We start from the raw sequence: 25,481 nt of genomic DNA on the forward strand, positions 1-25,481 counted from the left end.
CCTGGCAAGAGCAATGCCACATGCCAAAACAGCCATTTTAGGGTGTGTAAGAGCTGTGTGTACCCTCTAACTACTCTGAGAATTCCCTGTAATTACACCTAGCAAAAGGAGCACATGCTGTCCACGCATCTTATGGAAATATGTGTACGTGCCTGTCTGAGAAATGTGGCTACTAGTGATGAATGTAAATATTTTCTAAATTTTGCCAGAACAGTGGGAAAATACAATGAAACCGAGGTATTCACAGGGATAGAGTACATCTCCTTTGAAGACAGCTTCAGAGAGTTGGGATTGCTCAGCATGGAGAAGTCCCTGAGGAGACCTTAGAGCAGCCTTCCAGTACCTGAAGGGCCTGCAGGAGAACTGGAGTGAGACTTTTTACAAGGGCATGTAGTGACAGGACAAGGGGAAATCTGACAGAGGGTATGTTCAGGTGATATATTAAGAAAAAATTCCTTACTGCAAGGGTGATGAGACTGGAACATGTCGCCCAGAGAAGCTGTGGATGCCCCATCTCTGGAAGTGTTCAAGGGTTGGATGGGGCTTTAAGCAACCTGATCTATCCTGGTCATCCCTGCCCATAGGAGTGGGATTCGAACTAGATAATCATCAAGGTCCCTTCTAATCTAAACCATCCAGTGATTCCATGATTCTGTAAAATTGTGGCTTAATTCCTTACTCTGGTAGGGGGTAAAGAGAGCTAGTAGCAGTATGGTAACTCGATAACTGGATGTCTGTAAGAATCTGGTGGGTGTGTGAATATTCTGGCGGGTAGTTGAATATCCTGGTGGATATTTGGATGTTCTGGTGGCATATATTCTGGTTCATGTGAGCACGGGTGGGTGTGCGGGTGTGGGCACAGGGACACCCGGCGGGACACTCCGGGCCCTGCTCCGCCCCCGCTGGCCCGCAGGGGGCGCGCGCCCGCCTCGGCCGCGCTCAGCGCCCGCCCCGCCGGGCCCGGGGATCCGGGGCCGCCGCGGGGCTCCGGTCGCTCTCCTCAGGCGGGGATGGCGGCGGAGGACGAGGCGGAGCTGAGCCTGCTGGAGTGCCGGGTGTGCTTCGAGCCGTACGGCCCCGACGGGCAGCGGCGGCCGCTCAACCTGCCCTGCGGGCACGTCCTCTGCCGGGGCTGCGTGGGGGCCCTGGCCGGCGCCGAGCGCCGGAGGCTGGAGTGTCCCTTCTGCCGGCGGCTCTGCGGGCCCGCCGAGACCAGCGAGTGCCGCCCGCTGCTGCAGCTGCTGGAGCTCCTGGGCCCCGCCGGCGGCGGCCTCGCCTCGGCCCTGGGCAGGAGCGGCGGCGGGGCGGCGGCGGCGGCCCCCGCGGGGCTCGGGCTGCGGCTGTGCCTGGGGGGCTGGGGGTCGCTGGTGAACCCCACCGGCGTGGCGGCCTGCCCCGGGTCCGGCCGCCTGGCCGTGGCACACGACGGCAAGAAGAGGATCCACGTCTTCGGGCCGAGCGGGTTCTGCCTGCGGCGGTTCGGGGAGCGGGGGGACGCGAACAACGACATCAAGTACGCGCTCGATGTGACGGTCACGTCCGACGGACACGTGGTGGTCACCGACGGCGGGGACTGCTCCGTGAAAGCCTTCGATTCTGAGGGAAGGGGGGTCCTGGCCGTGCGGGAAGGCTTCTGCTTGCCCTGGGGCTTGGATGCCGCCGCCAAGAGCGAAGTGATCCTGACCGACTCGGAGGCTGGCGCGCTGTACCGCTTGGCGGCCGACTTCCAAAGGGGGGAATTAAAGAAGTGCCAGATGATCCGGTCCCGGCTTGTCAGCCCCAGAGCTGTCGCTGTCTGCCAGAGCTCGGGTGCTGTCGTGGTAGTAGAGCACCTGAAAGCCCGAGGTCCGAGCAAGGGCAGCACCCGAGTGACGATACTCAGTGCGGAGATGGATCTCATCGGCCAGGTGGACAGCTTCGGTCTGAACCTCGTTTTCCCCTCCAGAATATACGCTACGGCTGTGGCCTTTGATAGAGAAGGTCGTGTTATAGTAACGGATGTTTGTAGCCAGGCTGTCATATGCTTAGGGAAACCTGAGGAATTTCCCAGCTTTAACCCTCTAATTAGCCACGGGCTTTCTTACCCTGTCGGACTGACTTACACGGCAAACAATTCCCTCGTCGTTTTAGATAGCGGTGATCATTCAGTGAAAGTATATAGCTCTACCTGAGTGGGCTCAGATGCTTCCTGCTGCAGGCTCAAGCTGCTTCTGGCCATAAAGCATGCGGAGTTCTGGAGTTTGTAGGAGTGGAGGGAGCAGGCGGTTGTGGGGCTCTGAGTGTGAAATCACCCTCCGACCAACACGCCGTGCTTCCTGCAAAACTTGTGTCACGTCTCTTGCCTACCTTGGGAGAGGACCTGGCTGTTGCTGCCTGTAGCCAACAACAAATCAACCAAACAAATCACTTAGCATTTTAAAACTATTCCATGCCTTGACAACCAAGTGGTTTTGGTTGCTTTTGACACGTAATCAAAGACCAGCACGTGTGAAAGTAATGCATAATTTATTTACGTTTCCCAGCACATGCTTAATTAAGTATAGGTACACTCCTGACAGAACTGTTTCCAAGAATTGTGCACAAGGAAGGAGATTGCCTTGACAGAATGATAGGAGAAATGGAAGCCTCCATTCAAGGCTGCATAAATCCAGCTAAAATCATTGTGATGGAGGAGCTACCACTAATGAGTGAGTTATGAGACATGAAATGATGTTCAAAGTCTATTTTTTCCAGGAAAATGCATTTCTGGGGGCACTCTTTTCTCTGCTAGTTTATTCCCACCTTTATTAAGGTTCTACTGGAGCACTTTGTCTTCCTCTAAAATGCCCAAGTCTGTGTCTTTGCCTGGAGATAATATAGTGTGTGGTTACACGGCATGGGCTGCTTTGCCTAAAAGCCTCTTGAAATATTCACGTTTAGACCACAAGTGCTCCTGCATAAGTAAGTTTAAGTTGGCTCTGCTGCTAACACAGCTACATGTAGAAGGTTTTCAGCACTACCTGCCCCCGTTTTGCCATTAATATGGTGCTTTTGCACTCCCAAACCCCAGGATTCAACTGCAAATTGAAATGTTAGTGAGAGGTAAGCCTCTTTTTTTTTTTTTTTTTTTTTTTTTTTTTTTTTGTAGCTTCCAAATGAGATTTTGTTGATTGTGAACACACAGGAGATTTAGATCAGTTTATATTCTCTCGTTTTACTTACAGTGATATTATATTCTCATTTATATTCTCACAGTTTTACTGTGGACATGAGTCCTTTTGCCTTATTGCACAGTGGAAATTAAAGTATATAGGACTTATTTTGAGAAGGATTTAATACCCCCACTAGAAGTCACTGCTGCATTTTTAGGCATTTATGTGCTGCTAAAATGACTACTTAGATGGTTCAGCATTAAAATGAAGTTAGATATAAATGCGAATGCTATCTGAGGTAGAGATGAGTAGGTTAAAATGGCATAAAACTTTTGGGGTAATTTCTTTTTTTTTTTAGTAATTGAAATCATTAATATTAACTAATGTAATTTGAAATTCACAAGCAATCTATCAGTAAATTTTTTTTATCTGGCTTTTGGTCTGACTTCAGGGCATTCAATAACTGCATGTGTTACAGCACCAGTGATTTACCAAATACTAGCATTAAATTGGAGCAGTTTAGCCCTCTAATTCAGCCAATGTGTTAGTCTGTCTCATGTCAACATTTATATAAACAAAACAAATCTATTCATTGCAGCTATTTGTAAAGGTTAATTGAACAGTGATCTGCCAATAAAGTGTGATTTGCTTACTTCTATATTTTAATAATTTAGTGATAATTCCTCATGTTTTTTTCATCATGTGTTTCCTTGTTACAACACCATTTCTGTATTGCAGTTGCCCTGTAGATTGTTTTTTCTTCTGCAGCATATCACCTTCTGCAACGGTGATATGCTGCAGAAGTTGCTGTAGGGCCATTTTTTGCTATTGAAAATTATATGGATGTGCACAGTTGGTATTTTTCAGCCTTCTCTACTGCCTGGCCAGAGAGCAAGTGCCTTTGGAAGAAGCAGAAATCCTCCTTGGCTGTTGTGCAGTATGAGCTGTATGGCCCTGAGCAGGAGCCCAGCTGGGGGGTCAGGAAGGAAATTTACTCAGAGAAGGAGACCCCTGGATTATGTATCCCTTTCTAGACGCCAAGGAGACTCCTGCCTTTGATAGAACCAATTAGATAACACTTCCTTTGGGGGACTGCTGTGTGTCAGAATGCATGCAATGCCATCAATGCTGTATTCATACATAATTAATACTTTGTCACAGTAACACTTCCTCTGAACCATGGGCTGTGAGCTTTCATCTTCTCAAACCTTTGTGTGCACCAGGAGCTTGGTTTGCTACTAAATTAATGGATGGGAAAATTTCCTAGGACCTACTGCCATGTAGCAACTTTCTAGCAGCTGAAATGCTGATTTTTAAACATTTGACTCAGACTGTTTTAAAATCTACAAAAACTCCCATTGTTGCCCATTCTGTTCCTGACTCCTTTGGTAACTAGAAATCACTTGATTTTGGGTTTGTAAGCAAAATAAACTTTGGGACTTTATTCTACCTAATAGATTTTTTTTTCTTTGTGCCATCTCCTGTATCTCTGCTTTACCTACCTACTGAAAGCAAACTTCTGTGAGCAATGCAACTGTTTTCTTTTTACTCTACAGCTTGGTGCTTAGTGTTGTACAACCATTATATTCTGCCTTAATTAATTTGATTCAGATGCCTAAATTGATAAACCATAATGAACTGTATAAAAACAAATATTAAAAATGTTGAGTTCTTTGGTGCTTAAGGGAAAATGCAGCAGTAAAGCTGAAATCTTTCTTTTGACACAAAATTTTGTGTTCTGAGAGAGGGATGGCAAATATTGAACTGATTCCTTAGGTTTGTGGTTTGACTGGCTGTGCTTGGAATGGGGATAGCTAGATGTGTGCTTACCTTTGGAAGAGTGGTGGCCATTCCATTTAGAAAGGAACATAGGACTGTGTCTAGATGCTTCAGTGACAATTAGTGTTGAGTTTATTTTTTAAAAATCCATCACCTTTGCATAACTTTCTGCACCTCATGTTCTAGCCATTGGATTAAAACCAAATAAATATAATGGACACTCTTCCTTTAGTGCCATGTCTTCAGCCCCTAGTAGAGATTGCTATGTCTGTTCTACACACACACACACACACACTGCAATTCCTATTTGGTTTATTTTTAAGCACTGATCTCGTGTTGCATATAAACATATCAGGGTATGTTACAGGGTTAAGGAATTAAAGGAGTCAGAGGAGTTCCAGCAATGCATATTGAGATTATATTCTCTAACACATATATTTTTTGTTTTGCTTGTGAAGAAAATAATTTTAAATAAAGAATGTATTTTTTCCAGATCAGTGAATAAGGAAGAAAAGGTGAAAAAAATAGTAAAATTTATTTCATTTTGGCCGTTGTCCATTAGAGCACCTGTCCATTCCCTCCAGTCACATTGCTGTGCACATCAGTTTGATCTTTATATTTTCCCAAAGCATGCATGCAACGTCCCTGTAGCATTTTTTAATATGGACTGATTTCAGGGGAAGAGGGGTTCTCCTGTAATATCCAGCCCCCAAACCACTAGGAATGTTACAGAGCAGGTCCATCAAGACAATACTTATAATATAGGAGACCTTTCAATTCTGGAAGGATTGATGGAGGTCAAAAAGCAGCTTTCTTCCTTGGGACCATGGGTCACAGTGCTGTTGCACCCCACAAAGGAAGAATCTCTCCTCTCCTCTCCTCATCTTTTTAACCTGATTCTTCTCAGAGGCTTGTCTTACACTTTACATGTCACCTGTGAGTCACAGCTTCCCTCCACAGGAGCAAAGCAAAATTACAGATATTTTTCAAGTGAGTTCTTGCTTTTCATTCAGGTATCTCAGGAGAACTGGCAGACCGTTTGGAGATCAGCAAGCACTTTGGTAGTGTTCTGTAAACATCCAGGCTTTCTCTAAAGTGCCTCCTTTATGTAACATGACTGACTCTCCTGGACAGCTTCAAAGCTCTCTAATACTGGAGAGGTTCTCAGGGAGCAGATGATGCATAGCACTTACACCTTTTTCTCACTACTGCTTTCCAAGAGATTTAGAGATATGCCTGAACTTGGCACTCCAGCCTCTCTGTGAGGCAAATACAGTACAAATGTCTTGGCCCTGCAGCTGCAGACGAGTCGAGAATCGAGGGAAGCCTTTGGCAGACTTCAGGCTAGATCTTAGAATTCCCATCAAAAGGTTACCTTAATAAAGCAGGGAGAGTTTGTGTTTAATCACCCTCTTGTCTGGGAAGTGCCTTCCTGATTTTGGAAGATGTTTTGACACTATACTGATGATCTTGTTACTAATTCCTCTGCTGTTTCCTACAAATCATGGAAATTAATACTTTTCCAAACCACAATGTATTCCTAGATAATTGCTTCCAGTGTGCTCCACAAAAGAGTGTGGTTTTGAAATGCTCAAATTTCACATTAAGGATAGAAAGGAGGAGATCAACTCTGAAAAGGAAAAAAATTGAATGGAAGGTGTCTGTGGCTTAAGCAGAGGGTGAACTCCACCAAGTCAGAGCACAGAGCACACCCATCATTCCAGTAAAAGGAATGCATTCTTAAGAGGTGAAGCATTTCAGCCTGGGAAATGGACAAGATGATAAGGGCTGTTGCCTTTTGATTAGTATTTACCTCTGGCAGAGGAATTAACCTGCATTTGAACAGATCTTACAGCTACAAGTAGATACTTTTCAGATGGCAATCCTTAGGAGAGCTGTCAGTTACTTGTAGCTTTTATTATCTGTTAGTTTGTAGCAAAAATCTGGGGGTGGGGGGGAATAAAGATTTGGAGCAAACTAGGCTTTTTAGGGAATTTGGTAATTTTTAGGGAATTAGGTAATTGAATTAATACATATGTAGAATTTTCCTAAAGATCCCTCTTAATGTAGGCAGTTTTTATTCTTTGCTCACAGGTGAGCACTTTATGGGCAGAGAGTTGAGGTGAGAGAACACATCCTGCTTTCATGGAATGTATTTTTTAAATCAGGAAACTATTGCTTGTCACGAGATTCCATAAATTTTTTTCCAGATCAGTGAATAAGGAAGAAAAGGTGAAAAAAAGAGTAAAATTTATTTCATAATTTATTTTCAAAATTTATTTTATAAATATCATTATATGCCTTGTAATGAGTAAAGGGTAGGCAATTAGAGATCTAAAATTATAACTGAGAAAAAGAAAGAATTTACTTTGAAAAAACTCTGAATATACTAAGAAAACCAATCAACCAAAAAGAGATAAAATGTTTTTTTTAATCAAATCTTGCTTTTAAAACTTCTAGTTCAAAAAAAAAAAAAAAAAAAAAAAGCAAGCCCTTGAAAGAACTATACCCCTACATAATCACAGGAGATAACTCTTACTGGGAATTTTTCCAAATATAAATAGATGAAAGATAAAACCCATTTGATACTCATTTAGCATGATTTCCTGAATAATATGGACTATGGAATTTAACCAGTATTAACCAGTATTTAGTAACTACTGATCTGTACTACCAGTAAGAAACAAAGAACAATTGTGTCTTTTACTATCACAGACTAGGGCACTGCTATGAGAAGAAATATAATGTCATTAAAATATGCTTTATAAGAAATCTAGCAAAAAGAGTCAGACAGATTAAGTAATAAAATATATATAATCACTTTAATATGAAAAGGATGTGCCTGGCTGCCTTATCTGTCATTGTCCTTAATTAGGTAGGAAATGGGGCTCTTCAGTGAGTTCTCTGCCAACTTCCCCTCAACTTACAGCATGACACTATGGAGCCAGAAGTATTTAAAGTACGTGTATTAGTCTTTTTCTATTCCTAATATTACTTGAACTGACTTGTTTGAGTTGAGGCTTGCTCTGTCATGAGCAGTTTATCTGTGCAGTCATGAGTACTGCAAATGGAATTGTCCACATAAATAAAGGCTGCAGGACTGGGCTTGAAGTCAGGGAGATTCAGGCTAGTGCAGAGGTTTGCCCTGGAGAAGTCTTTGCAGCAGACTTTATGATGACAATTTCTGGGAATGCTGCTTTGAGGTTTTATGTGCTGAAAGTCTTGTGCATGTTTAGAATACATTATGAGCAATCATAACTTTCAGCATCAGAAATCCTTTGTGAAAGACATTTGTTGTAATAGTTTAGCTTTTCTTATTTAGTCTTTCATAATATGGAACCCTTGCTTGGTTCCTAACAGTCCTTTAGACCGAGTGGAGCAATACCACACTTCCCTTTTGGCATGTGCAGTTGCTCAGTAACCAACAAGCTGGGGCAAGACCCACTTTGGACCAGCTTCAGTGCAGACCTTACACCTGAACAAGTCTTGCAGATCCTACAGAGGAGGTTTTTAGTCTTAGCCAACAGCTTAGAAAAGGTGTGGTTTTTACACTGTAGTAGAGATTACACTGTGGGTTCTAGTCCCAAGAAGACTGTGTGAAAAGATTTCTAAGGCTGGAGGGTAGTTAGCCACTTTTCGTTTCATTTTGCAATGATTGCTGCCTTTTAAAGACCAAGTGAAAAGGGCACCATTTCTTCCCTAGTATGGCAAAGTGAAATTGAAGTTACCTCAGGCCCACAATTAGAGCTTTTTGTAATTTATTTTGTGATGTTCATAAAGCTGTTTAGTACTTGGATTATATTATCACTAAAATGCAGCTGATACTATATTTCACATATTTCCACCGTGTCACTGTTACTGAGATAAAAAAAAAAATCAAACCCGAACCACTTAGAAAAGTGTACCTTGAAGGCAGAAGTAAATCTTGTCTTTCTTGTATCTCTCTCTCTGGATAAATAAAAGCCATGCAACTGAATTATTATCAGACATCTATATCAAGCCATGGTCTTTCACCCTTTTGTTTGACTTGACTTAAACCTTAAGTCAGTGTTCTTAATGATAAGGCTAAAATTTTGATTTCTGAATTTCAATCACATTGTTCCTATTTGTGACTTCTGCACAACCCTTAGCCATTATTCCCAGTGGGTTTAGTCTGTTCCTAAACTGTATTTCTCATTAGCTGTTGTTCACTCACACTGTGGTGTATATGTGTGTCCTCACCACTTTGATTTCAGAAGAAAGGTTAATTCCCCCAGAGGTTCTGTCCATGTTTAGGTTGTGCTGTGTTGCTTTTCTAAAACAGCCTTTCATCTTTGCTGTCAGATTAAAGGGAGGAAACCTCAGATCACAATATGAATTGTGGGAAAGGACCTAAGTCATTCAGGGAATGCCTCTGGGAGACAGGCAATGCAAGCTTTATTACAGGAGAGAAGAGGGACTGTACAATTAAAACTGTGTGTGGACTAACATTTTTAGGAATCCTTCTACCCCAGCTCCTCATGTGCAGCTCCATTTGTAATAGTGACTGTGGGAAAAATTAAATCAGAAGTCACTAACTTGCAAGTCACTGGTTTGTTGGGGATTTTTCTGTCCTCTGCAATAGCAGCAGGCTGGTCCCAGTGACCATAACACTGTATTGGATTTTGTGAGTGATTGCTATAACTGGTCTGAGTTTTCATGACAAATCAATTTCATATCCAACTGACAAGAATCTTGGAAGCTTCCATAAACCATCTGTTCTTCAATTTATATTTTTACCTGCAAAGAGCAAGCCTTTTGTCATGTGTTAAAGAAGATAAATTTTGAAGCAACATGACAACAAAGGATCCCCAGTGCACTCTTTGATAGTCTTCAATAGACAAGTGAGAGTATGATCTGTTGCTGATAATTTTGGTGGTGGTGGTAGTTTTGAGATCATTATTTTTGTATGTTTTTAACTTTGATGGTGGTGGTAGTTTTGAAATTATTGGTTTTGGTATGTTTTCTTCAGTCTGGAGAGAACTGGGAGGAGAAATGATGGGGTGTTTTGTTTTCTAAATAAAAGATTATAAGTCTTATTAAGCACCTTAATTAGCACCTTCAGCACTTGTTTCTACCTTCTACAGGAACTGATGAAACCTGCTCAACTTAATGTGAGTCTTCTTGATGACTTCAATAGACAGCACACAGATCCAAGATCTGTGCTGAGCTGACTTCCATCTGTTTTAACAAACACAATTCCACCTCCTCTCTCAAGGCTTTGCCTCACTCAGCTTCCTTGCTTTGCTGATGTGCCTGTGTGTAGTGTTCTCCTTTCTAATCTCTTTCAAGCAAGAGCTTCTTTCCTTCTCCACACTTTATGAAGATAACACATTTGGCTAGAGTGCTTATTTGCTGGCATTGCGTAAGGAGGAATTTTGGCTTGGCCAGCATGGGTAACAGCTCAGCTTTCTTAGTAAGCAAGCCTGGTGGATGTACTCCTCCCTCCCCACCCTCCTCCTCCTCCCAGGGGCAGGGCCCCAGTTCCAAGTCTCTCCCATGGTAGCCAGCAAAGTTCAGCTTCTCTCTCAAAGCAGAAAGTAAACCAGCAATGGGACTAAGTGCAGAGGAGTTAACAGGAAAGCTGCTCTTTTGCTCCAAGAGGCTGCTGCCACTAATCAGGCTGTTTATAGCTTTCCCACTCACCCCCACTGAGCATAAGGCTCACCTCTGAAGACAGAGTCTGAATACTGCTGTGTGTTTGTCAGACTGCATGTAGCATCTCTTTGCTAACTGAAGAGACTTGAAGGCTACAGAATCACTTTTCCTATCTGTAGAACTAAGGCACACACCTGCTGTTAGTAAATGGATAATAATTAGTGATGCTCTGGACGATGTTTGTGAGTCAACTCCCTGCTCACAAGTGCCCTTAATCTCAATTTGGGACTTGCAGTCACAAGCGAACTGCATGGATGTGCTGGAGTGATGCTTGCATACCAGACATTCCTAATCATAAAGATGAAGAGGGGTGAGAGCTTTCTGGGGAGGGGGAATAATGGCAGGGTTGTCCTTTCCTTCAGTTCACTGGGGCCTGCCTACTGATTTAAATTGTAAATAACTTACAAACCAGCTGTGGCACTTTGTTTTCACATAGGCAAAGCATCTGATTTCTACTAATACATAGGAGAAAACTGAAAGAAAAGAAAAAGGGAAAAATATCTACTAATTTAACTTCAATCCCTTTTCGTAACTTAATAGTTATATTAACCACAGACAAGTGATGTCAGCTCCTTAGGGACCTTGTGATGTTACTGTTTAAGAGTACAAAACTATTTCCTTTTCTTTCCTTTTCCACTACCATAAAATATCATCACCATGATGTTTAAAGACTGTATAGAGGTACATGTCTGGTAGGGTCAGCAGGAAAGTTCCCTGCTATCATGCCACCTAACCCAATCAAGCTCACTGTTAAAATTAGCTTAATTTAGTCCTCTGGTCTTCTGTGTAAGAAGCCTTTCCTCTGGGGGTAGAAGTCAATTCATTTCCAGCCTGAGACAGAAGGATTGAGGTTGGCAGGGACCTTTGGAGCCCATCTGATCCAACTTCCCTTCCCAAGCAGGGCCACCTGCCTGCACAGGACTGTGTCCAGGTTTTTGAGTATCTGTAAGGATGAAGCCTCTACAACCTCTGTGGGCAACCTGTGCCAGTAGTCAGTCACTAGTCAGTCACCTTCACAGTGAAAAAGTGTTTCCCAGTGTTCAGAGGGAACCTCTTGTGTTTCAGTGTGTGCCCATTGCCTCCTGGCCTGTCACTGGGCACCACTGAAGAGAGCCTGGCTCCCTCTTCTTTGCACCCCTCTTCAGATGTATCTATACATTGATAAGATTCCTCCCTTTGAGTCTTCTCCATGCTAAATAGCCCCAGTTGTCTCAGCCCTTCTTCTTAGGAGAGCCTGAACCATCTTTGTGGCCCTTCACTGGACTGTCTCCATTATGTCCATGTCCCTCTTGTACCGGAGAGCCCTGAACTGCACACAGCATTTCAGGTGTGGCATCACCAGTGCTGGGGTAGGATCACCTCCCTTGACCTGCTGGCAGTGCTCCTCCTAGTGCAGCACAGAATTAAAGGACTATAAAAGAGAGTTTACTCCCATTTGTTCTCATCCTAGTGTTTTTCCTGGAACTTCAGTAGCACCATGCTTTTGACTGGCCTGAAAGAAAGCATAAACAGCCATATCCCTTCTCAGTCTTTATTTTGCTAGACTAAACAAACTGAACTTTTTTAGTCTGCTCTTCTTTGATAATGTTCACCATTCCACAGTTCTCCTAGTAACCCTTTAATGTGTATGTCCTGTTTTAAATACCTCTTCCTAAATGCTGTACTGAGTTTTCCAGGTGGAATCTAAGCTATGTTTTTTTATCATATTATCTGTACCTCTTCTTTCATTGTAGGAAATAACTGAAGTGATTACTGAACTACATAGGCTTTCATTCAGGTATTACTTGGCTGAATCCAGGATGAAGACCCACAGCCCTGCTCTCCCTGTTATAAACAAATTTAGGAATGTATTTGAGTTGGGGGTGGAGAGTTCCCTGAAGTAAAAAAGGGATGGCATGCAGATAATTAATATCAATAGGACCAAAAATATAAATAAAGCCACTATTTCTTTCCTGGATAACTAAGGAATGTGATCTACATAGAACACAACTAGCTGTCAGAGAATGACACAAGTGTTGCTCATATCTGAGGTTATAATTGCAGGGATGTTAAATTTCCTATCATAACCAAATCCCTCCCAAGACGACATTAAGGTTCAGTTTGGATTCAGTAAAAGCTTTAGTCACACTTTTGTAGTATAGGGAAATGTATCTGAGCAATGTAAAAAATTTTCTTTACTTCTCATCAGTTTCCTTGCTACCTTTCCCCGCTTTTTTACTTCCCATCAGTTTCTTTGTATAGCTGCATTACTCTGCTTCTAAGCTAATTTATTTCTATTAATAGGACTTCTCATCTGTAGGTAGTAATGACCATTAAAGTTCCCACAGTAATTTCAAACTATTTTTCTGTTCTAAGTGATAGGAGATGGGGAACAGAGCTCCCTGCCCCCTCTTCTTCAGTGAGTGGAGCAAAGAGATTGTCCTCTGCAAAATGGTCATGGAGTTAAATGTAGCTGAAATTGAGCAACTCCACTTACAGGTGGGTTAGTTTCATTTACTGCACTGATCTTGGCATGAAGTTTATGAAAGCCTATTGCAATATTGCATCAGAGGTGGGGAGAAAAAATCTGATTTTTTCCGTGAAATTGCATGTGCTATTTTTCCCCCCACAGCAAGGAACGTTTCAGCTCGATGGAGATGTGACTATGCCTGTCTTGGGAACATTCATTTGTTGTAATTGTTCACCTCTGATCCCAGTGTGAGATCTACTGTGGAGCAGCCACTGTGGGCATGGAGGCAGAGCTAGGGTCTAGCAGAGGGCATCACCCCAGTGAGGTGAAACCAATCAGGTAATTCAAAACATTTGTAAATTAGCCTGAAAGCACAGATTTAGTCTGTTCATCACAGAAAGCCAACTCTGTTCAGAGCTGAGGTAGGTTTAAACTGCAGTGCCTGTTCAAAGCTATTTACCTTATGTAGCTTTGAGCAGCACCTGTCAGGCAGGGTAATGTTTAGGTGCGTATGTTCTGCATTTGTTCTTAATGCTGGCAGTTCAAACTGCTTCATTTTTTTTCTGAGTGTCAGAAGAACATTTGTCACTGCAGCCCCTTTCTGGGCCCAGAGTGTTGCCATAAATATGCTGGACATAGAGGACAATTTTCATGCCTCCTGCACAGCTTTAGAGACAGTCAAAACAGATCTTTGATAAGACAGAGGTGGCAACCATCCAGCCTGACTAACATCCAGCTTGAGTTTGGAGCAAGAAGGAAGTGGAAAAGCAGCTTGAAAAGTGTCCTCATACAGGTCACTGGCTAAATACCTGCCCTCACACTCTGGTAAATTCAGTGAATCTGTCCAGTAGGGTTACTTGCAAAACCTAGTGATGTGTGACAGAAATTTGGTTCCTGGTGTGCAATAATGGGCAGACATTTGCTTCCCCAGGTGCTCTCTAAATCCATGTTATTAAACGAAAAATTCAAGTTTGCCTGCATAACAGGACACTCATTTGTGTTCTGTCACAAATATAGTCATATTTTATCCCACCCCTCCAATATGAAATATTTCTCCCTTCCATAATGGCCATGCTTCGTTCCTATGTGCTAAATGTTATTTAAAAAACTGCATGAATTATGAGCCATTCTTCTTTTTCAACAACACAAAAAGTGAACAATTTATCAATTATTTTTGTTAAAGCTACGTTTTTTTCCTAACTTAAGTGTAATATATTAGATTATCTGTTGATTTTATAATATTTATATATTAATATTACAAATATCATATATTTTTGCTCATTTTACATCTTTCTGGCTGGATGATGCTATAATGTGTATGGGTTCAAAACAGAGGTTTTTTCTCTGTTAATTCAAATTCTAAAAAATGCTTTGTAAAATTTTGGAAATGCAAAACTCTTATTTGGGCCAGTCTTATACAATACACTCCTTGGGTTAAATTTAGTAGTAACAACCTTCATTGTAAGCATCTCTTGGATTTCAGGTGCTGTAAAATTAAACACTTTGTTTTTCTTTTATCACTTTCAACACCAAAAGAATAGCTCTGTTTTCCATGCTCCCACTGCTGCCAGCTCCTCCTCCCCTCTGGCTCCTGTGACACAAGATGAAGTTGGATGTGCCAGTGACAGCATGCATCAGTCAGGCACAGTAAGGTATGTGCTGGGGATGCTGCTGACAAGATGGATATTCTTGGCAGGCTCCGTGACATTTCTCCTTGCCCTTTGCTGAAGAAAGGAGGTCACTGGAACACCATCAGGGCTTCAGGCATCAACCTGGATGCACAGTATCACTCCCCCATTTCCATGTCATGAAGCAGAGCAATTGACCTTCCTGCTCAGAATATATGGGAAGACATGGGCAAATCACATCGAATCCTGTTACCTGTGTTATGCCTTGGGAAGATGTGGAGCAACTGAAACTTGCCAGCAAACCAAAGGAAGGAGCAATGTTTTCTTTATGCTCTTTGCTGAACTGTGGATCAATGGGCAAATAGAAATGCTCTAAGGCAAGAAAGAAGAATGAAACAGATGGAAAACAAGAAAGAGACAAAGGTTAAATCTTCGCCCTAGTAAAGCTCCAAAATTCCTGTTGACTACAGTAGTAGAGAGCCAGAAAAGAAGAGAGGGTGGAGGAAAACAGGGAGAGGAAAGGGAAATCAGGGAAGGATGGCTCCAGATGATTTTATCCCCATTTTCCATCTGAGTTCCCCCCTCCCACCATCAGTCTCCACTTTCTCCAGCTCTCATCTTTTTTCATTGCTGAAGCAGTAAGCTGTCATTTCTCATCCGGTATCTCCCATCCATCCATCAGCATGTCTGGGATAGCTGGCAGCTAATTCCGATGGGTTAGCAACCCATCAGTATCCCTTGCCAGTTCCCACGGGGCATGTAAACTGATCAAGTTAACAAATTCTGACAGGTGAGAGACATTTAGCCTCAGTTGCTACCGGTAGCAAAGAGAGATGTAAAGGGTTCCATATGGTATTCAATGGGGAGATACAATGCCAGAAGAGAAACGTCTCATTGGCCTGAATTCACAGGTTGTTCTTTGATCTACCTAATAATCTCATGGGGCCTCTATAACATGACCTTCTTCCTATTCTGCCCTAATGGCAAAGGGTTAGGGGAGACCAGAAATGCATTCTGCTATAAGCATTCTGCCCAGTAGGTGTGGTCAGGTCATGGTACAAATGTTGCCAAAAACCCTTTCTTGAGAGGGCAGAAATACATAGCAGAACCAAGACAACATTTTTGGCAGCTGTTTCTCAGGGTACACTGATGTGAATTAAAGATTAAAAGTCCCCTTTCTCAACTACCTAACACTTGAATAAATCAGAATTTCACAAGAAATGAACATTGGAAAAAACTAGGTTGCATCTGCCTTTTCAAACACTATTGCACGGCTGGCTTTTTATACCTGCAAATGGTGGAATATAATTCACAAGCCTATACCAGACATTCATAAAAATGTCTTCCCAAGACTCTTCCCACAGCCAAAATCATAGTGAATCTCATAAAGACTCCCTTTAGTTTCTCTTCAGCTAATGTAATTGTTTTTATGTAATCTTGCAATGATGTCGTTTTTCCACTAAGAGGTGGAAAATTGAGATGGGAGTATTTTCCCTTCCATCTGTTGGCTGTCTTCTCTTTCCCAGCAGTGTCCAAATTTCACAGAACAACTCCCTTTTTGCACAGCCATTTCAGACCTCATGCCTTGTCTTGAGCCAGCGCTTACTTTGATCTGGGTTCTTACAGTCTACAGCAGCAAATAGGATGTCTCATGTCAACATCACTCCTTTTCTTTACTCATTGTTGGGCCACATGCTTATGATGCATTTCATAATGAACTTCATTCCTTATGCCTGCTTCTACAGGCAAGAAGTCCATGTGCACCAGCTACTCCTGCTAACATTCTCCAGATGCCCGGCTCTATTTGGTAACCTTTGTCTTCTGCTGTGCTAAGTGCATGTCTCATTTCCTTTCAGCATTCCTGTGAGTTGTGACCATTTGGGACAGCCAGGCCTCCTCCAGAAACAGTCCTCTCAGTGGCTTTGCAGCACACCTTCTGCTTGGTGTGCTGGCAGCTGGGAAGGGGTTGATCTTCTAAGCCTCCCTCCATTGTTTCCACTGCTATTTGAAAGGTCTGCTCTTTCTCAGCGCAGCTATCTATTCATTACTGGTTGTTTAGCCCGTTCTCCCAACAGTGGTTTAGCCCCAGAGTAGACAGAGTAATCCCATTTGGTTTGAGCCTGTCTTCCATAAAGAAAATGTTACACACATCGCTGTTTTGCACTGGGATTCCTGCCAGTTAGCTGCATCGATAGTAAGGATTGATTCTTTGGAAGATATTTTACTGAAGCTAAGGAAACACTTCTGCAGAGAACAGGTTTTAACAAGACACTTTGAAAAGAGCCCTATTGCATTTTTAACTAAAAACCTTTCTTGGCTTGCCCACTGGAAGCTCAGCCATCCTCGGAGCTGTTGGTTGCTGGATAAAACACCATTGTTTGTAAGGCTTTCCCCGAATACTGAACTGGCCACCACCCTGTCCTGAGTGTTTGGGCCGGCACTCGTCAGTGGTGGCCTGTCGCTGCCTGGAAGAGCAGGACAGGTGAGTGGCCCCGGCACTTCGCAGGTTGCCCTTCATAGCCAAGGAGGTGAGGCTGGAGCCCGAGCAAGGCTCCTTCTCCATCGCCTCGACGTGCTGCACCACTTCCAGGCCTACGTTACACCCAGGTCATTCTGGCTTGTGCATGTTTTGTCAAAAGAGCATCCCCTGACGCTATAACATTTTTTCCGGGACAGATTGCGGCTGTTCCTTTCATTGCCGCAAGAAAACTCGATGTGAGTGGGGCAGGCCAGTGTCTCTGCGGTGGCGGCGTACACCTGCACAAGGCAGGACGGCGGCTGTCGGGCAGGGCCCGCGGGCGGATCCCGCTCCCACCGGCGCCGCCTTCCCGCGCAGCGCGCATCCCTCCGCGCCTGCTCCCTGGGCAGCAGCGGCCGGCCGAGGATGGGGCGGGGGGAGAGGGAGTCTCCCCACGCCCCCGCTCCGAAGGCGCTCGGGTGTTTCCGTCGCTCTCCGGCGCCATCGCCTTTCCCCGCCCTCTCGCCGCCTGCCTGGGCGCCCGCACTCCCGGCGGCGCGGCGAGAGGAGGCGGAGGCGGAAGATGGCGGTGGGGGTTGGCAGGGAGGCGGCGGCGGCAGCGGTTCTGCGAGCGAGCCCGTCGGCAGCCAGCGCCGGCGCGGCCCGCGGCTGAGCGAGGAGGCGGCTGGGGCTGCGCCGCCACCGCCCTCCCCGGCGCCGGACCCTCCTCCTCCTCTCCGCTCCTTCCCTCCCTCGCTCCCTCCCTCTGTCGCCTTCCCCGCCTGCCCCGGCCCTCCGCCCTCGCGCCCGGCCCGGCATGGACGCTGGCGCTCCGCCGTGTCGCTGCCGCCGCCGGCGCTGAGCGGGGCCGCCCGCCCGCCGCCCCCGGGAGCGGGGAAGATGTCGGACACCAAGGTGAAAGTTGCCGTCAGGGTCCGGCCCATGAACAAGAGAGGTAACCGGGGTCTGGGGGCATCTCGGGGCGGGGGCGGCTCCGGGGCGCGGCGTCCCCCCGCGTTCTGCCCGGGCTGGCGGAGGACGAGCCCCTCGCCCGCCGGCCCAGCCCCTCGCTCCCGGGCAGCCGGCGGGGGCCGAGCTGCAGCGGCGTGCCGGGAGAAGGGGGGTGCGCTCGCTCGCCCTGGCTACAGCCCCCCGCCGTGTCGCCTTGCAGAGCTGGACCTGAATACCAAGTGCATCGTGGAGATGGAAGGGAACCAGACCGTGCTTCACCCGCCGCCTTCCAACGCCAAGCAAGGAGAAAGGTAAAACCCCGAGTCGCCGTGCCCCGAGTGGAAGCCCAGTCCCGGCTCCTCCGCCTCGCCCTCGCAGACGCCTTGCTTGGCTTTGTCAGGGCAGTGGCGGGGTCCCCAGGGTGTCGCTCGGTGCTTTTCGGGGCTGCAGTGGGAAGGACAGGCGAGCGCTCACGGGGCTGCCGCGTTGGGATTGCATCCGTGGGAGGATAGGGTAGTTTCTTTACCTGGCTTCCTGGGGGAGTCGGAGGTACCCGGTATGGAGACAGAAGATCCCTGTTAGTCTTCTGGGTCTAGAAGTTGATTCTTGATTGACTGCTCAAAAAAGAAACTGTTGAGTAGGTAAGGATTTAGACTGTGTGTGCTGTTTTCAGAAATTTCCCTTGTGTGTAGGCTGTTAACAACTTGGTGTAACCTGTGGGGGAACAAAAAGCAGAATCTGGTTTTTATGCTACTGATATATTTTTTTTAATACGTAACTTTGTTTACTAGGCTTTAACCTATTTGCATTTGAAAAGGCTGTAATTGCTAGATCCTTTATTAATTCAGTGTCATTCTGTGAAGTAGCCTATGAGAATATGCTAAAATAATCTTGAAATCTGGCATTTAGTTGTGATGCCCCAGTAAAGAATACCGTTGGAAAAAATCCAAAATACCAATGCACTAGACTGTAAAAATAGATCAGAACAGGAAAAGATTTCTTTCCTTTGAGGGAGTGTGGGGAAAGACAGGGAGGTGCAAGGGGAATAGTTGTGTTGTATGCTCGTGTGTTCAGTTACCTTGTATTCTTATCTGCTTGGTTACCTGTTGACTGCTCAAGTTCAATTGACCTGTTAAATGCATTTAATGCCAAGGAGTGAGAAATCATTTGAAAATGGGGATAGAGATTTTCAACCTAGCACCTTCCTACTACTTAAGCCTTTTAAAAAAATTAGTTTTTACTCAGTTCATAATAATTATGAAGAAAATATAGTGTAAGAATATTATTTTTTTTGCAAAGGCAGAGTGTTATGCTTTTGTAGCTTTCCAGCAGAAAAGGCTGAGACGTTTTGTATTCTTTCATGTCCAAGGTGTGAAGGTGCTTCTCGCATTAACCCATGTACTAGAATATAGCAGTAATCACACCAGTTTATTTTAGATCCAACTTGCATTGTCTTCAGAACCATTGTTGTGGCTAAAGTGCTGGTCTGCATCATGAAAGATCTGTGTTTGTTTCCTGCTTCTTTCAAAGATCTTTGTGTGATCTTCTGTAAGTTGTGCTGCCTCTCTGGCTCTTAGCAGCTCATCTGTGAAATGGAAATCTTGGGGTTTTTTAAAAACTATTTTGTTTTAGAATGTATGTTTGTTTGTTTTTTCAATAAACAGGAGTTTATTGAAGTGTGTACATAGCTTCTGTCACAACACTGGTGTAAAAAGATTCAAAGTGAGTGGAATTGACAAGTATGAAACATAAAATATACATAGAGTTTATAAAGCAAAACCAAAAATAAGATTAAAAAGTCACTATTTCAATAGACTCAAGAGACTAAGAGCCAGGTAGTTTAATGAAGATCTGGTAATGGGGCAATTTTGCTTGTTGTGCACATTGGCCTGCAGGTATTCAGTGAGAATGTGCAGTGACTGCCTTTTGAGAGCTTGTGTGTCCTGTGTTTATCAGGCTTTAATATCGATAAAATATATAAATTTTCTTGTTGGGAACTGGCTTCTGTTTCTATGTCAGGAGCCTTATGGGTGAGTTTTGGCGCTTGTGTGCGACCTCACCGTCGGCAGCTGCGCTGGCAAGGGATCGCTGTCCTGCCTGCAGCTCAGTGTGAGGCTGGAACTTGGCTGGCTGCTAACTTGTGTGTTTGAAACAACTGCCAGATGTGTTAGTGGAAAGAACAGGCAGAAATACGGATCAGAAGTAACTCTCATTAGTGCAAACACACAGTTTGGGTGCCTGCTTAATGGCAGACGTTGTGTGTAACCTGTCAAGATGCCAAATGGGCTTTCCAGTGCCTCGTGAACATCCTCACCTTTCCTTCAGTGCTAAACTGCAGTTTTGTTTTTTTTTTTTTACTCAATATAAATAATTTAATTTCTCATGATGAGGAATGGATTCTGTTCTTCTGTGTGTACCCACCATAGAGTGTCTGTATAAACTGGCTCTGAATTGCTGAGTAGTTGCTGCTTGTACTTGGATTGATGCCTTGGCAGGGTTAGAGATGTCAAACGGATTTTTGGTTTTCTTTGTGTAGCTTGTTTTTATATAGCTTAACTGGATTTTTCTTTCAGAGCAACCATGTCATTGCAAAAATGATTTAATTTGTTAGGGTGATTAATTGGTCTTTCTCTATTCTATGCATTATTTTAATATTCTGTTTAGTCTTACCTTTCCCTTTTTGCGTTTTATCTTTTTATATGGAAATTTCCCTTTTCTAGCTGAATGGAAGTACAAGTTTGTGCTGCATTTTGGAATAAGTAGCCTTCTAAAGCAAATTTGGTTTCCAGGGCTGCTTTTTTAATTCAGCTGAAGCCAAGAGACTATAGGGTGTAGGGAGTAGAATTCAAGACCGTGCTCTTTATTTGCTTTGTTCTCTCAGATATAATTTAAAAGCTACTGACAGAATTTTCTAAAGTAAAATTAGGTAACTCTTTAATAACTATAAAATTATAAAAATTTGCTCTTGGAAGAACATCCAAGGTTAGTTAAATCAGATTTTACTAGCTTTTTCTAGGCTGTACGGAGTTTTTGAATTAAATCTAAATTCAGTTGCATTATTTTAATTAATCTTTAGGCACTATTAAGGATAGTTCTGAAGGATTTTAGATGGGCAAGTAATGCTAGTTTTACAGGTGATGTAAAAGGCCTAAAATCCCAGACAGTGCTGTCATTTGTCCAACTTTCATTATGTATTAGAGGTAAAGTTGTAACCATAAATTAGAACAGGATTCTGACTGCGTCTTCTAACTGCTAGACCACACAGCACTCACACGGTAACAAACACAGCTACAAAATAGTAATTGTTATTGAATGCAAGTGTTCTGTCTTTTTATAAGCAACAGGCCTGCTGTTGCCCACAGGCACATGACTTCCAGTGTTCTAAACTAATGAAGGAGGAAAACCAGAACATAGTAAAACTGAACAGTCAGTCTGAAAGGCACAGGAAAATCTTTATTGACTGAAATAATAGGAGACAGAGTTCAAAAAGGAATGGTTTTCATTAACTGCTATCAGGTATAATCTCTGGTGCTGGCAAAGTATTGGAAGTTCGTTGTTGGACTTCATACCTTTAACCCATGTTTTACTTTTACTGGTAGCAGTAGTTTCCTTTATATGTGCTGAAGTGTACTTGTGTGTTCTTTTAGTTACCACTCATGTCTCTCAGGCATTTCCTTCCCAAACCAATATAGATTGCCATTTCTTCCCAAGAAGAAAGTTTCTGGGAGCTCTGATTTTTGTCCTGTCTTTACCTAGCAGCCTGAATTTCCTTTCTCAAAGTACTCTCTTCACAGAAAAAAAACCTATTGTAACTTCTAGTCTTTTAGAAATGAGTATTATGTTTCAAAGCCAATTGAATACATCCTGTTGTCCTGCTATAAATGTTTGTATTTGGTTGTTGGCAACAAGGTGCCGTATTAAAATGTAACTATGAGATAATTACAGAGCCACAGACAATCCTGCAAAATGATTGAGCAATTTTTTACAATAGAGATTTCACATCTCTATATCTACTAAAGATCTGACTTTACATTATGGATGTTGTTTTTCAGTAGGACAAATGAGGTCTTGCTGGGTTGGTTTCTCCTCTGTTTCTGATTGTTAAAATATGTTTTCCTTCTTTCCTTCCTTTTCTTTCAGCTACACTTTCTAACACATAGGATCTGAAAAGTTTTATTTTAGCTCTCTGATAACAGTTCTTCAAGACATTTTTCCTTTAGTAAGCAAAATATTTGTCTTGACAGAAATAAACAAGGAACCATGGAAACAGTAGAACTGAAATGCTATTTCATCTGTAGTTTTAACTGAAACACAAATTCGTTTATTGGGCAATTCATTCCATTAGAGCAAACTTTGCCTTAATAAAAATCTCAGAGCAGAAAATAAGAAGTCCTCAGACTGTAGAGCTGAACTCAAAATCTCACTTTTTCTGAAAGTATCTTTCTTGCCTGTCTTAACTTTTAAAAAATCCCCACCATGCTATGACTTGTTTGTTCTGTCCTCTTCCATCCTCATTTTGATAAGACAAGTAGCACCAAAGCCCAATTCTACTTAAAAAACCCCTCTTCTTATAGTGCTAAATGACTGAAGATTCCAGAATACATGGGGGCTTTCTTGTTTTTTTCATAGGTTTAAGCTCTTTAATAAAATAAATAGCTGGGAACAGATGTGTATCTTGAGTTTATCTAGTTTTTGTAGGTCATAATACTTTCAAAGATTAATATCTGAAGCACAGATTTCATCCCTAGGCAGCTTGTCCTAAAACTGTTGTTTCCAGAAAACAGCTGTTGCACCTTCTGCTTTGGAGAGAACATGATTTTGGATGGTCTTTAGTACACCGTCCTTCCCTTGATGGTTGCAGTACTTGATGGTTTTTGATATCTTGCTTTGAGTAGCATCAGAGGTGAGAGAAGAGCGCTGTTGGAGGCCTTCATGATAATAGGAACTTTTTCAAACTGAAACTTCTGGAAGCTGAAATAGGACAGCTGCTAAATAGTTCTGTATCTGAAGGAATGACTGGCCAGACCACGCCTTTGATGTGTGCACTTCAAATTATCACCTGTCAGAGGTGGATCATAAAATAGTAGAAGGCAGCAACTTTTATCTTTGCAGGAAATTGTAAAAGTAATCTGACTTTGACCTGTGTAACTTTCCTGTTAGACATCAGTGTTCAGGATGTGAACTGTTAGCTTTGAACCTTGGCAGAGAAGATGGATTTGAATTATGTGTGGTTGGAAAATGTCATTTTGGGAGCTACATTTGCATTGCTTTAATCCATTCATGCCTCAGATGCAACACTAGTTGCAGTTCCTTGAAACTGCTGTTCTAAAATTCAGTGTAATTTGGAACACAATGAGACACAGACTTGTAGCCCAAAATACTGTATGGTACGGCTCTTGGTTCTTCATGAGGTGGCCTGAACTGTGAGTAAATGCAACATCCATTATTTTAATATGTTTATAAAATCCATACTGCTGATTGGACCTTGTGATTTGCTCTTTAAGTGTGATTCCTAGAGGAAACTACTGTTGAAAGCTGTTGGGATCACGGGTAAGCAGCCTGTAGTTTGTAGCTGGCAAAATTTCAGAATAAAAATAGATAGCACGTTTGAGGAGAAAGAAAACTGTTCTTTGAATGACCATGTTTAGGCAATTGTTGCTTTGTAGCTATTCTGTACTTTTGGACTACTGAGTGTTGTGTTCAAATGTTTCTGAGTAGAACATAGTTGAATGAGGTGCAGCTTCAAACCTGCCCAGTTTTTCTCTTTTGCTATGTTCAAAGTACCTATGCTGTGGGACAGGAAAATATGTGTAAAAAGATCAGTAGGCCTATAGATGTGCTTAGCTTCTGTGTTTAGAAGGTACAGCTGTGCATGCATATGTTTATTTCTGCAGCCAGGGGTGTTTTTGAACTCTGGGTTACTAGTCACTACACCTTGCATATGTTGTCTATTGAAATGAAATATGAATTTTAAAAAATTGCAGCTCTCTTAAAACAGAGGAGGATTTTTGTCCATTTTGGGGGGGTGTAAGGCCTAAAGAAGAAAGTTTTATTTTCACCTCCTTACCCTCTTAGTGTAAACAGAGACAGTTGTCTTGTTTTGAAAACAAGATTCTCTGTTCTGTTGTGCGTCTAGTAGGTTTATTAAATGTGCACATGCTAAGACTCCAGACTTCAAATTCACTGTACTTTGATAGTTAAAAAATTAGAGTTAAATGGTGCTTGTAAACATGGTGTAACCCAGGTGTGGGTTAGATTCCAGGTACTTCAGGAAGTGCTTTAGAAGTGCTGGTGCTGCAGAACATGAGCTCAGGGAGCAGCAATGCTCACCCAGCTGCCCTTCCGTGCAGCTCTGTGTGCCAGCAGAGCTGGGGTGTGAATCTTGGCACAAAGCGTCAGGGACAAAGCGAATCCTTCTCAGTCTGATCAGGCCTGCAGGGCAGCATGTGCAGGCAGGCAGCTGCTGTTCAGGCATTCAGCATGGTGCTACTTCTCGTAGTAAGATTAGAGCTAAATCTTTAAATTGACAAATGCACTTGTTGCTGTTGTGTTTGAGACTTTACCAGATTTAAACTCCTGTGCTCCTCTGGTGCAGACCGAGTAGTGGTGGCTGCCTCTGGCTGCAGTGCCAGTGTCTCCTGCACAGACACGCTGTCCTTAATGATGAGAAAGTACTGCAGTGCCTTTGCTTATTTGGCCTGCCCTGGGCATGGTTTGAATCTATTAATGGAAACAATTACTGCCTGCTCTAGCGAGATGCCAACAGCTTGTGCAGATGCTGTTGCTTAACTGAGTAATTTCTCTGGTTGTTTGATATTTGGGGAGAATTTCTGTTACTGGTGGCAGACTGAAGAAGGCTCTTTAAGGAAGTGTTAAGTGTTGGCTGGAGACAGTGAGTGCAGCCCACAACAAAAAGGTCCCTGCTGTGCAATGATGTGCACCACAGGACTCAACTCTTGAATTAACTTGTGTCCCAAAGCACCAAGTTAACTAAAACAGTTGTGTCCTTGCCTGGAATTAATTTTGTTCTGTGTGTTACAAGAGGCAGTACAAGGGCGATAAGTTTGTCTAGCCAGTACCTGACTTTGTATGTTGATGTGAAATTGGTCATTAGAGTGTGAGGTCTGATGGAGCTTGATTGTGTGTGCCTTTGTGGTTCTTCTCTGTGTAGCTTGAGACTGATGTTTGCTGGGGGCTGATAGAGAAGCTCAGTAAGTTATCTTAGAAATGAAGGTCAACCAGAAAAATGCATTGCTGACAGGAGTTGAAAATCAATGACTTCAGCTCAAGATATCCATGTTGATGAAGAGCAGGAGTTACACAAGCTGTTTTCAATGCCAGAGGAGAGTGTCCCTTTATGTAATTTCTCATTTTGGGAGAAAAGTGAGTAAGTGGCTTTCTTATGTTGT

General features: G+C 43.2%; 2 protein-coding genes across 4 annotated transcripts in view; both read left to right on the top strand.

Annotated features, from left to right (window-relative positions):
* Positions 1 to 944: 944 nt before the first annotated feature.
* On the top strand, positions 945 to 3,082 carry NHLRC1 (NHL repeat containing E3 ubiquitin protein ligase 1). Its single transcript, XM_064703411.1, has one exon. The coding sequence runs from the start codon at positions 1,011 to 1,013 to the stop codon at positions 2,169 to 2,171; it is 1,161 nt and encodes a 386-aa protein (XP_064559481.1). The 5' UTR covers positions 945 to 1,010; the 3' UTR covers positions 2,172 to 3,082.
* Positions 3,083 to 17,482: 14,400 nt separating this feature from the next.
* Positions 17,483 to 25,481, top strand: part of KIF13A (kinesin family member 13A) — a 104,603-nt gene continuing 96,604 nt past the window's right edge. Inside the window, exons 1-2 of one of the 3 annotated variants that reach the window (XM_064705196.1) lie at positions 17,483 to 18,076; positions 18,293 to 18,383. In XM_064705196.1, coding sequence (XP_064561266.1) covers positions 17,548 to 18,076; positions 18,293 to 18,383 — 620 coding nt within the window. In that variant the 5' untranslated portion in view covers positions 17,483 to 17,547. The remainder of the gene's footprint in view (positions 18,077 to 18,292; positions 18,384 to 25,481) is intronic. The other 2 variants (XM_064705194.1, XM_064705195.1) reach the window with 2 other exon arrangements.

This window comes from Zonotrichia leucophrys, chromosome 2 (genome assembly GCF_028769735.1).
Source record: "Zonotrichia leucophrys gambelii isolate GWCS_2022_RI chromosome 2, RI_Zleu_2.0, whole genome shotgun sequence".
NCBI classification, from domain to species: domain Eukaryota; kingdom Metazoa; phylum Chordata; class Aves; order Passeriformes; family Passerellidae; genus Zonotrichia; species Zonotrichia leucophrys.